Source organism: Cibotium barometz, chromosome 43 (assembly GCF_041138505.1).
Source record: "Cibotium barometz isolate CiBa-2024 chromosome 43, ASM4113850v1, whole genome shotgun sequence".
NCBI classification, from domain to species: Eukaryota; Viridiplantae; Streptophyta; class Polypodiopsida; order Cyatheales; family Cibotiaceae; genus Cibotium; species Cibotium barometz.
The window spans coordinates 44,381,542-44,395,021 of NC_141088.1; the positions used below are offsets into that span (position 1 = coordinate 44,381,542).

General features: G+C 42.5%; 1 protein-coding gene across 1 annotated transcript; it reads left to right on the forward strand.

The window, feature by feature from the left end:
* Window positions 1-10,566: 10,566 nt before the first annotated feature.
* LOC147613955 (uncharacterized) lies at window positions 10,567-13,107 on the forward strand. Its single transcript, XM_086781942.1, has 2 exons — window positions 10,567-12,577; window positions 12,699-13,107. The coding sequence occupies exon 1, from the start codon at window positions 10,719-10,721 to the stop codon at window positions 12,534-12,536; it is 1,818 nt and encodes a 605-aa protein (XP_086638068.1). The 5' UTR covers window positions 10,567-10,718; the 3' UTR covers window positions 12,537-12,577; window positions 12,699-13,107.
* The last annotated feature ends 373 nt before the right edge of the window (window positions 13,108-13,480 follow it).

Below are 13,480 nucleotides of genomic sequence, written 5' to 3' on the forward strand. Positions count from 1 at the left end.
TCTAGTTTGGATATACCAAACTGAAAGATATGGACATGCCTAGAAATGTAATAATTTTAGCTCAAACTTAACCAAATGTTTAGCCAATAACATGAGATGCGAGAAGGGTTCTTAACCTTGTCCGTTTTAGGGACAAACTAGGTCAATTTGGTTCAAGATTGGATATGGGGGTCAATTTGTCTCAAGATTGGATATGGGGGTTTGCCCAACCTACTGGAGCACACAACTGGAACTTGAGATTGCTCTCTCGTAAAGCCATAGGCTATTTTTAGCCTGGCTTAGAAATGCAACGGGCTTGGGGCATCTAGAATGGTCAAAACCTAAATTTGGTAGATTGAGGTCAAACTTGGTGCAGGTTGGGCTTGGTGCACGGCTAGGAAAACTATCAGTGTGACCACTCCCCAAAAGTCACATCTAAGAAAGAATAAATTGGGAGAGATCTAGAGCTAGGCATGGAAAAAAAACCCCCTTGTCCATTTCTTGGTCCATGGCTATTAGGTGCTCAAACACTCTTTGGTCCACAATGTCAGTTAATTATGGATGGGTGGGCCATATAGCTATCTTGTTAGGTAGAAAGTCTTGTCAAAAGTTGACTCAAGATAGGACTACTAGATCCAGGAGTGATTAGGCATGAATTCAACCCTAAAACCCTTCAAAGTTAGCCTAATTTTCAACCGACACTTGAATGCGGAAGTTTCTTGGTCTGGTTCATTATAGGGGCAAACTAGGTCAAACTTGGTACAATTGATAACACTATTGACACGTGAGATTGCTCTCCTACAAAGCCACTTGTTGCTATTTTAATCCTAGCTCAAAAAGGCAATGGCCTGGGGCACCTGGAATAGTTAGAATCCAAACTTGTAAGAATGGATCTAAACATGGAATGGGCTACATGGTATGAAGTGTTGTGCAATCGCTTGTTCCAAAATCAGATCACCAAGTCATGAGATAGAAGCAAGCATGGAAACTGGCCTCCAAGTGTAGTTTCTTGGTCCAGGCTTCTCATATGCATAGGGTCTCCATTCCAAGTTTTGAGTTTATGTCTAGTTAAACCTTATAAGTGTCTAACTAGGTACAAAGTCTCGTCATCCAGATTAAATATAAGCCAAAGCAGTAGGGCTAGTGAAAAGTGGGCCCTAAATTAGCCTGGAAACTCTTTTAAGTTAATTTTCAGCCAACATACTTGAGTACTAAAACGGATCTCGGCTAGGTCCATTCCAAGGCCAATTTATGTCAAATTGGCTCCAAATTTAGTAGCAAGCTAGTTAGTGCTGTGAAGATCACTATTGGCAACTCACTTTGCTCTCCTACAAAGCACCTACTATTTTTAGCCATGCAAAAATACTCAACAAGTGAGATCACCAAAAATAACAAATTGTTAGATTTTTCCATTTAAGGCCAAACTTGACAGGATGCTAGGACCATTGAATGTAAGCACTACCCAAAAGTCAAAAGTAAGAAAGACTAAATGGGGAGAGATCCAGATTTGGGCATGGAAAACTTGGTACAATTAGTGTACGGGGCTATTAGATACACAGGGACTCCAATCCAAGATGTAAGTTGATGTCTTGGTAGACACTAGGTTGGTACACCCATGAAGAAATGTTAGATCATGTGGTCACTAAAACCAGCTAAAAAATCCCTCTGAAAAGGGTTGGAGTATCACTATGTACCCATGAAGAAATGTTTAATCATGTGGTCACTATAACAAGCTAAAAATACCTCTGGAAAGGGGGTAAAAAAATCTCAAGCTAAATCTAGTTGTCTGCTATAAAATGTCAGTATCCTAGATGTCAGTTTTCTTTTTGCCCAAGAGCTGGAGATGTAAAGTATAAATGACTAGCCAAGACCTTATTTTTATGCATGCTTTCTTTCTTTAGACCAAATAGATGAAAAGAGAATGTGAATGACTCGTGGATGCCAAGGATGATGTTGACTGGGTGGCCTTTCTTCAATACTATGGCTGCACTTTGCTTCAATTTGATCTCCCACAACCTCCAAATCACTTCTAATATCCCCACAATAGGACCTTGCAATCCTTGAGCAAAACTAGCTCATCGACAAGTTAAATCTACACCCAAAAACTCCAAAACCACGTAAAGGTGAAAAGTCCCAAAGTAAAGAATGTCTCGTCCCGCTCCACTCATACATAAAACCATCCTTAGTGCATGCTTGGAGGTGTTTGTATGACCCCCAAGCTAAAAATATGTCATGTAAGAGTGGGATAGAAATCATATCTTTACTTCCCACTGTCCCGGACTAGAATCTTATGATCCAAAAGTAAACCCATTGAAATCAGCCTACAAGCTCGTGAAAGCACCACTAAACCACAAAATGCATGGAAGCAACAAGTGTGAATGAAAACAAGACCCCCACACACACATCCATAGAGTTAGATGCAAAGAAAGAGTCCAAGAAAGCTATAGCTCCCAGGGCCTAAAAATCATCCACTCTCAATAAGAATAGACAATACTATACCCAATTTTGCCTTTATCGCAAGTATGGTTACCCTAACTCCCCACCTCCACAACTAGTGCTTTCTTAACCCATTCAAATACTCAAGAAATTACTTCAATGTGAGCAACAAAAGTGCCTCGACCTTGAGCACAATCTTGTGCGTGCTTCTAGATATTCATGCTCCCAACCCCAAGATGCATGCATTACAAGATCATCAAGGCTACTTTCAATGTTCAAGCAACTAAAAAGGACAATAAGATTAGTTGGCCCTTTCTCTTTCATTAAATTTGATGGCAAGAAAGATGCTCATCTTGTGCTTTCATGGTTGAGTCAATTGGATGACTACTTCTCCTAGGAGACTTTTTGTAATGATGGGGAGAGAAAGAAAGAGAATGCACTCATAATGGAGTACCACATGCACTCATGATGGAGTACCACATGCACTCAAGGGAGTACCACCATAGCCATAGAAGCTTCTTGGATCTCCAAGAAGTATGATTTGATCAAAATGATTATATGTCCCTAATACAATTTGTTCACTTATATACTTGCCCACCTTTTCACACTTTATTAATGTTGGGACCCCATACTTGGACGGCCATATCCATGCCAATGGGCTCCCCTTATGTTCAAACCCAAGCCCCTTTCATTTACAAACCGTCCACACCCAAAGGTTTCATCCTCGAAACCATGTATGGAGTAATGTATGGTCTGTTGGGAATCTTCTTGACTTCCCTCATAAATGCTGAAGTACATTTGTTGCAATTCCAAAAGTGTCTCACACAAGAGAACTCCACATAGAGCTGTCCACTTATTTGATATACATATGGACTGCTCTCTACTATGATGTCCATAAGCCCGCGGAGTCTTGTTGAACTTTTATTGTGATGAGTGGTGAAGTACATCATTGGCCATGGCTGTCCATACAGTAAATTTACAGCAATGGCACCCTTCATATCATCATCCCAATCCTTGCAAATAGCTTTCCAAAGACACCATACAACACCACTTTATCCACTATGATTCATTGTTTGTAGTAGAAGCTCCAGATGGTCTTTCATGAAGCCTTTGGATTGCCAAGAAGCTTCTTCATTAGCCAAGCCTCTCCACTTCACAAGGTACAATAGATTTATTACAAAGGTGTCTTTCCCTCATTCCAATCACCTTCTCCGCCACATATTGAATCATTCCCTCTTCAACCATAGGAGGCAATTCATCAATCACTTCTAATTGAGGTCCCACACATACTTCTTCAAATGTGACACATGAAACACATTGTGGATCCTTGTGGTGGCAAAAGGTAACAACAATTGATAGGCAACCTCACCAATTCTTCTCAACACCTTGTATGGTCTATAAAAATGATGCAAGCTTTGTATTGGTGTCTCCCTTCAAAGAAGCATACCTTGACTTAGGGATTCTTAAGAATACATAATCCCCTTCCTTGAACTCTACATGCTTCCTTGATTTATCAGCATATTGCTTCATTTGGTTTTGTGCCTTAACCATGTTATCCTTGCACCTTTGCAATATTGCACGCATCTTCTCAATCTCCTCTTTGGCTTGAGGATTCACCTTTTCCTCATTGAATGCAATAGAAGGTACATGTACCTTATACCCATACATGGCTTCAAATGGAGACATACCAATGCTCATGTGATAGGTGTTGCTATGGTAAAATTCAGCTAAGTGCAACCATTTATCCCATGAAGCTTCGGTGTCATAACAATAGTGTCTCAAATAGATTTTGAGCCACGTTCACCCTCTCGGTTGGCCATCCGTTTGTGGATGATAGGCCATACTTGGAGTGAGTGTGGTCCCCATGAAATCAAATACACTCTTCCAAAAATGGCTCATGAACTTGACATCCCTATCACTCACCACTTGCTTAGGCATTCCATGAAACCTAAAAACATGCTCCATAAATTGTTGAGCCACCATAGAAGCTGTATATTGCACCTTTGTGGGTATGAAATGAGCCACCTTTGTTAATCTATCCACTACCACATAGATGCTATTCCATCCTTGCGTAGTAGTGGGGGCAGCTCGGTAATGAAATCCATGGTTATGTGAGTCCACTTTCCTTCCGAAATAGGCAATGGTTGCAACAATCCTCCCGGCGCATTGACTGGGATCCTTGTTTTGTTGGTAAGGGAAACACTTTTGCACATAGTCATGCACATCCTTCCAAAGTCCTCTCCAAAAGAAACTCTTTCGTATCTTATCATAGGTCTTGAACACTCCCAAATGACCCGCCGTTGGTGAAGAGTGCATCTCTTGTAGGATTTTTAGCTTGAAGGATGAGTGAGGAACCAAATAAACGTTTCCCTTGTACCAAAGCAACCCATTGCACACCTCAAAATGTGGATATTCATCACATGACCCTTGTTGTAATTTCTGAAACATTAGACCAGCCATATCATCCACCAAATACTCCTCTTGTATCTCATGAATCCAATCATAATGCACCTTTGAAATAGCATGTATAGTGCAAGCCCACATTCTAGAAAGTGCATCCACCACAAGATTGTACTTTCCTGCCGTGTAAGATATCTTAAAATCATAATTTTGCAAGGTAGCAAGCCATCTCTTTTGCTTTAGGAGAAAGGTTTTGTTTGGTGAGGAAAAATTGGAGTACTTGGTGATCGGTCCTTACTTTGAAAGGCCCACTATACAAATCGTGATGTCACTTCTTTATGGCATGCAAAATGGCCAACATTTCTTGATCATAAACATGAAGCTCCCTCTCCTTCTTGGTGAGCTTTCTACTCTCATAAGCAACTACCCCATATTCTTGATATAGCACGGCACCAATTCCTCTCCCACTTGCATCAACCCGTATAGTGAAAAGCTTAGAAAAATCAACCCGTATAGTGAAAAGCTTAGAAAAATCAAGGCAAACCAATATTGGAGATGAAATGAGTGCTTACTTGAGCTCATGAAAGCTCTTATTGGCCACGGCATTCCAAAAAAATTGCTTCCTTCTTAAGCCTATCGGTAAGTGGCATTGCCATGTGAGCATAATGGCGTATGAACCTCCTATAAAAGAATGATAATCCCAAAAATCCCCTTAGTTGAGTAGTGTTGGTGGGTTCAGGCCACTCTTTTACACTTTGTACCTTCTTGGGATCCATCTTAATACCATCATTACTCACAATGTGACCCAAGTATTCCACTTCTTGTGACATAAAGGTGCACTTGCTTTGCTTGGCAAACAACTTGTGCTCTCTCAATACCTTCAACACTTGCTCCACATGCATCAAGTGCTCTTCCCTTGACTTGCTATACACAAGTATGTCATCAAAGAAGACCAAAACTGATTTGTAGAGGAATGGCTTCAAAAATTTATTCATGAGAGCTTGAAATGTGGCTAGGGCATTTGATAATACAAAAGGCATAAGCATGAATTGAAATAGACCCCGTTCAGTCTGGAATGCCGTCTTAAACTCATCACCATCTTTCATCCTTATTTGATGATACTCGGACTTAAGATCTATCTTGGAGAAATATTTTTCTCCTTTCAATTCATCAAGTAAATCATCAATCCTTGGAATGGGATATCGATTCTTTATAGTGATCTTGTTGAGATCCCTATAATCGATGCACATTCTATAAGATCCATCCTTCTTCTTCACCAACAAAACGGGTGAGGCGAAAGGTGATTGGCTTGGTTGTATGAATCCTATTTCCAACAGCTCTTCCACTTGCTTTGCCACCTCTTCCCACTCAACCTTTGAAATCCTATAAGGAGGCTTATTGATTGGTTTTGCATCCTTCTCAAGCTATATGGCGTGGTTGACTTCTCTAGTAGGTGGCAAGCATTTAGGTACTTCAAACACATCTTTGTACTCTTGCAACAAGGCATCCATCTCTTCATCATGTATTTGTAGCCCATTATCCTCTTCTTGGCGAGTGAGTTGTAGCATGTAAACAAGGCATAAACTCTTCAAGTCTCTCTTCATTTGCTTCATGGACACCAATGTTAAATCATGGCTGCAAATTCCATCCAAGCATAGCTCTTTGCTTTCGTGCATAAACCACATTTTCATAAAGTGTGCAACCAATCGCATCTAAGCACCACATGAATGGGCCCCATGTCAAGCATAATCAAACGGGCATCATAGGCATAATCGGAAGACAAAGAAATCCTTGTTGTTTGCAACCCAAATCTTGCTCAGGTCATGTTGTCCATTTGCATATGCTTCAAATCCATTGAAAACCTGCCCAAAGTGTGCAACCAATTGCATCCAAGCACCACATGAATGGGCCCCATGTCAAGCATAATCAAACGGGCATCATAGGCATAATCGAAAGACAAAGAAATCCTTGTTGTTTGCAACCCAAATCTTGCTCAGCTCATGTTGTCTGTTTGCAACCTCCACTTTTAGAGGCTTCATCATCTCTATTGGGCATAGTTTTATAGAATTTATTGATTTAGAGTTCACAAAATTATGTGCGCTTCCCGAATCAACAAGTATATGAATGGATCTGCCCCCAATCTTGCTCAGCTCATGTTGTCTGTTTGCAACCTCCACTTTTAGAGGCTTCATCATCTCTATTGGGCATAGTTTTATAGAATTTATTGATTTAGAGTTCACAAAATTATGTGCGCTTCCCGAATCAACAAGTATATGAATGGATCTGCCCCCAATCTTCCCCACAAGCCTCAAAGTGTTAGAACCTTTGCATCCCGCTTTAGCTTCTTGTTGTGAAATGGCACATAGCATGGCTGTCCTTTCTTTTGTTTCAACTTCTACCAAATCCTCTTCACCAGGATCAAATGGAGACTCTTGAGAAGGGTCAGGAGTAGTAGGCTCTTCTATCACCTCATTTGCACAATCTTGAAATTTAGCCTCATCCACATAATCCAATGGTGTCTCTTCATCTTCAACCACCTCAAAGATCATGTTAGCACTTACTCCTTTACCTTGCAAGTCTTTTTATGCTCGGGACTCCATTTCTCATTGCAAAGGAAGAAAATCCCTTTCTTTCTCTTCTCCTCCATCTCCGCTTGTGACAATTGCTTAATAACTTTGCCTTGAAGAAGGGAAGAGGATTTAGCATCACTCTTGAGAGGAGGTTTGGCCATAGAACCACTCCATTTCACATTCCTTGGCTGTCCATACAAACTAGGATATTGTTGTATGAGAGTAGAAGTTGGAGTGAAGCTTGCACGAGGTATATCAGGTGTTGAAGAGTTAGAAGTTGGCCATTTTACTGCATTTGGGCTGAAAGTAGATGGCTTAGTTGATCCCGCATTCCGTCTATTTGCAACACCCACCTTGTACTTAGATTCAAAGACCTCCGCATAATACATGGCATCTTGCAAAGTTTGAGGTCTTTGAGCCTTCACATCAGCTCCAAGTGATGATTGCAATCCCTGTATGTATTTCACCATTTTGTTGTACTACTCATTCATTCCCCCAACAAACATGGAAAGCTTCCTAAATTGGTTACTATACTCCTTGACGGAACTTCCCTTTTGCTCCAAATCATACCATTGTCCCACAAATGGAGCCCATTCCAATAGAGATGTGAAGTTTTGAAACATGGCATCTTTGAATGCCTCCCAAGTGTCAAAATGCATACCCTCATGTTGAGTAAACTGCCACCATGAATGGGCATAATCTTCCAAATGCAACATGGCAAATTGTACTTTGTCTTCCTCTTCACGGGGATATAATGCAAAGTACATCTCCAACTTGCTAATCCATTCCTCCAATTCTTCGGTGGTTGTGTGAACTTGGGAAGTGTAATCTTGTCCTTCACATCTTTGACCCTTGGTGATTCCAATGTAGAACACCCATGGGTAGTGTGTGGTATATCCCATCTCCCACTCACCCACTCACATTGTAAACACCCACTCACATTGTAAACACCCCTTGAAGAGCCCTCCATGGAATCCAAAACTATGGGCTACTTTCCAAGCCTAGAACCTGAAACATTCCCACTTTGATGGTCTCTTGAAGGCATATTTGACTTTCCTTGCATACCACCAAGATTCCCATGTGGATTTGGTGCATGGTCAAACCTATCCACACCCCTTTGTACACCTAAAATCCGGTCTTCAAGAGCTGCAAACCTTTCATCCATCTTGTCCACCATTTGATGCATCAACTTGGCATTCTCATTGCCTTGGCACATGATCTCACTACTACTAATGGAGAGCACCTCCTTTTGGGCATCTCTTTGTGCATCTTGATTGCATCGGTGAGAGCAATACTTAACATATACAAAGTGATGTTCCCCAATGAGATTTGATCATGTCCACTAGTGTGCATTGGTATTCCTTCATTCACTATTTGCCCATTAATGTCATGTAGAGGTACCCTTTCTTGTTGCATTGCCCTTGAGCTTTGCCCATGTTCAATAATGGAATGTGGTGCCACATTTTGACCATGTGGATCCTCACCCAATGGAGCATCACCCACATGTACCATGTCATCACGAACCACGTCATCGGCATCATCTTGAACTTGGTTCTATTCCACGGGCACTTGTGCTTGAGCTCTTGATGGCCTTCCGCGGTTTCCCATGCTACCAAGTGGTTAGTATAGCAAACAACAACCAAATTGGGAGTTCTTTAGTTTTCCACGTTCGCCTTGATGAGAGGAACACTCCTATCACCCTAAATCACCACTTTGAGCACCCCATATACCTTTCTGTTTTAACTTTTAGCTGAAAGTCAACTATGTGACCATCCAAACGATAACAGAATTGGGAACTTGTTGGCTCATTTGGAAGCTCTTAGATAGTGCTCTTAAGCTATGTAAACACCTTGAATTTAGTCCACACTATTTTTTATTGAATTAGGGTTTTTAGTATGACCAAACTATTTCCTTTGCACCCATGATGTCCAAATCAACCACTTGACGGCTTGTTAGATTTGCCTTAAGATGCCCTTCCAAAGACCCTTGAGAGATCTTGAGTGGTTTGGGACTGAATTACACTTTTGTACTCATTGCAGAGTGTAGGAAAATCACAAAAATTTGGCCATAATCTCCCCGCAATACGGACCAAATCTCAATCATAACCTACAAGCATTTGCCCAATGTCCAATCATGACATAATGCCCAAAGTAATCACCATCAAAATCATACTTTTGCCCATGTAACTCTTATGCTTTGATCACTATCAAGTGTCCATGGCATGCTCAATCAAGTAACATTTGGCTTCCATAGCTCGGCATGCTTGCAATGTAGTCGAGTAATGTAGTCGAGTTGTGTGTCGAAGGAGCGCTTTATGCTTGCCGATCTCCCAGCCAAGCCTTCCCACCCTCGTACCTAGTCCAAATCTAGGCACAAGTTGGGGTCAAGTCTTCACATCCAATGCACCTAATCCCCCTCCTTGCCGCTTTTCCAAAAGCACTCACGACGACAAGGAGAGTTCATGCCATGCTCCCCCGGGCCTCTCCTCCAATGCCCGAGGTACCCTCACAAGCATATTAGATGCTAGGAATTAAAGTGAGAGTACAAGTGAGGTGTATGTGGATATAGCTTCAAAAAGAGAAGGTCGGAGCACTTACAATGTGTTTAGCATGACTCATGCTATTTTCATTTTATCCATTACAAAGAGCATGTACTCATGCTTTCCCTCAATTATCGAAAGTAGCTCTGATACACCAAATCACAACAAAACAACATCCAAATAGTATCCAACACCATGTGGATCACAAGGCATATGACTTGCAAAAGGATTAGCTTCAAGTAAGGACTCCCAAGATCAATGCAATCATTGGATCATGTAGGCACATGTATGTGCTTGCTTTAGGCTAAGATTTGGCAATAATATGAAGCCACATGTCACTATTTTCATGTATATCACTTCAGCCCTTTGCCATCACTTCATAGCCATCATCAATGAGCAGAACTGTTGCTTTGAAAGCATGCCATTTGGGGTTAGGTGCCCATTGTGGTGAAGTGTATGTCCCGTGGTTGGGTTGGGTGCAAGTCTCGAGTGATTTTGATGGCATAGATGTCCCCAGATAACATGGCGCTTATAGAAAAAAACAATTTTTTTTGGAGTATATTATATATTCAGTCTAAAGTAATTGGATCAAACGGGAAATGATTTAGGTGCACATGGCACCATTAGAGTGCAAGAAAAATTACTGACATAAAAGAAAAGAAATTACTGGAGCTGCCATTGCCGCCATCATCATCTTCTTCTTTCCTACGGTCCATTGCATGAATCCGCCATAGCCAAAGCTTGCATTTCCATGCCCGGTCTCTCTTTCCTTCTTGGCTCCTGAATTTGCCTCGATGGCCGACGTGTTTGGCGCCCCAAAGCTCGTGGATTTGGTCTTGCCGAAAGCTCAGCCGCAGCAGCAACATCACTATGTGCATCTTAAAGATGGCTCTCCGCACTCGCAGAGCGCTGATTCCCTCAACGAAGGAGAGCAGGAGCTTGACTCTGACGCAGACGAGCCTCTGCTAAACCCTACTTCTGCGATAATCGACCCGGAGCCCTACATCTCGAGCCAGTTCTACACCTTCAACAGCGCTTCGCACCATCTCATGGTGCAGTGCGTTTTGCAGAACAGGTACGCGAGCCCCGAAGAGATCAGAGGGGCTACCCCTCCTGCAGTCCTGCTTTCATGGCGGGGGGTCTGGAAGGACCGCAACGAAGACACAGCCTACCTCACAGGGTGGAAGCGAATTCAAGACAAGCTTAACGCGCACGTGGACTCAGAGGGCCATGAAATGCTTTTCTTCAAGAACACCCCTCATCAGTTTATCCCACATATCAATCAATGGCAGGACATAGTTTTAGGGTTTCACAGCGACGCTGATCTGCAGCACCTCGGATTGAAGGACACTATCGACCGCATCAAGCAGATCTGGACCGTTGGAGCCAAGCTGTATGGCATCCCAGAGTCTTACATCAAGGTATGTGTTGCTTCTTGCTCTGTATGCTGCTCCTCTGATATGGCTGCGCATCAGAAACAGTCATCGAAAAGGCGCCGTTTTGAGTACACTGAGTCATTTGAAGTCCAAGCCAAAGAGGTCCCCCAACGCCTCCAGCAGCTGGCGGCAAAGCATCAGGTGGTCCTCTGCATCAGGCAGAAGTACATCAGATTCAAGCCCTTTCTTGCTGAGGTGAAGGATTACTGCTGCCATCGCGCCGGTGAACCTAACTTCAAAAAGTCTGGGTTTCTGAAACGGAAACGATACTCTTCGAAACGGTGTGGATGTGGATTTCGCATCCGGGCCATCGTCCCCATTACCAACTACAGTGAGAAAGAGAGGACCTTTTCCTACCAGGAGGAGGGGCAGGCCATCTTCAAACTCTATGCAGTTCACTCTGGGCATGAGCCTGGCCCTCATGAGGGCAGTGCAAGGATCATGCATAGGCTTGTTGGATCATCTGGTATGCAGATGGACGTGATTTCTCCCTTGGACCAAGAAGGAGAACATGGTATGGTGTCTTATGTCAAAGACGAAGCAGAAGCTCGAGAAGTTGTAATGCAGCAAGTCCATGAGCTTTGCATGGAGCTGCAAATGCTGGAGGGAAAGCTAGGGAGCCTCTCTCAGGAGTGTTTGAACAGTTTGTCACAGGATCTTGCTGCCATGACTCGTAGGCTTAAGAATGTGGAAGGCATGCAGGGGACTCACGGAATGTTGATGTCAAAAAATGATGTGGGTAATTTGATCTTGAATCATCCAGAGCTTGGGGACTGGGCAGAAGGTCAGAACAGGAACAAGGAGGGGGAGGAACTTGTTGATGACCACATCGACTCAGATTTTGGCTCTTCATTAGGGCCAGATACTCATTGGGAAAGGCAAAGTTTAGGACTTCCAGTTGCTGGGAGAGGCATTCCTGGTGCGGAGAAGGGCACGAGTTCACCCTATGATGGTGATGGCATTTCAGCTGGGGGGGATTCCGAGACTTGCGAAGCTGATGATAGACAAGGTGGAGGAGTGCCAATAGGTGCAGATGGGGCCCTTGTAAGCATGCCGGTTGATAACTACTATCAAGAGAATGTCAAGTGGTATGATGGGATGTCATGTGCGCTGGATCCAACGACAGATGATCTGTCACATTCGGTCCAGGCAGGATTCAGGCATTCCATTGTTTAAACTTCGTGTGGTGGGGGGCTATACCAACCTTTTAAGGGCAGGTTAGCAAAATTCAGATTTTGTGCCATGGCCTTTGTTTGTAAAAAGCTTAAAATGCACTGATTGACTGTTAAAAGTAATGTTTTCTTGCTTTCCTACTCATCGAAAGTGCAAATTTTACAGGATTTTCCAAATTTGAATCCCATCGTCCGTGTAATTATTCAGATTGACTAGCCATCTGCTGCAATAATCTAAGATTATATACCAGTTACATCTGGCAGATAGTTTTCAGGAGTAAATCATGTATGACCTCTAGATTGACTCCCAACTTGGGCTATGCACAGCGTCTCTGCAGGCTACATGTTGCAGAGGTTGCATACTGTAGAGGTATTGGGCTACATGGGGGTAATTATCTGGCTTTCGTTTTTGTTGAGATGATGTTTCACTTTATTGCACTGCCGTATGAAAGACTTTTCTCAGTTGGCAGTACTAGCTTCTCATAAGTTTGATATTTTACAGGCCAAGCATGGTTAAAAATTTTGTGCCAGCTTGCTGGACATCTTTAATGGAAATTTTTGGGAGTTAACCTTTAGTTCGAATTGTTCAAAACACCCGTGGTAGTCAGAGTCGGAATGTTTAGCGATAGCTCTGTAGTGATTGTATGAAGGGAATGTTGGTTATAATGCCTTGCTTGATACTTTGCTGGTCATCTCTGAAACATTTCCTTGCTATGATGGTTTTTGGGTGGAGAGGGAGGGAAGGTGGGTTGGTGGGTGTGGTTTGGGGGCGGGGGAGGTGAGTTTGTTGGTAATAAGTTCTCTTTAGAAGTGGATTATTAATTTCAGCTAATTGAACTTAAGTCTGCTGTAACTCTCTGCCGTATACTTAAATGATGCTGGTCTTTGTACATGTTTGTGTCTGATTTTTGAATGTTAGCATCTCTGTGGATGTCAACATTGGTATTA

Coding starts and splice junctions, on each gene's coding strand:
- LOC147613955 (XM_086781942.1), top strand. CDS start 10,719: ATGGCCGACGTGTTTGGCGCCCCAAAGCTCGTGGATTTGGTCTTGCCG.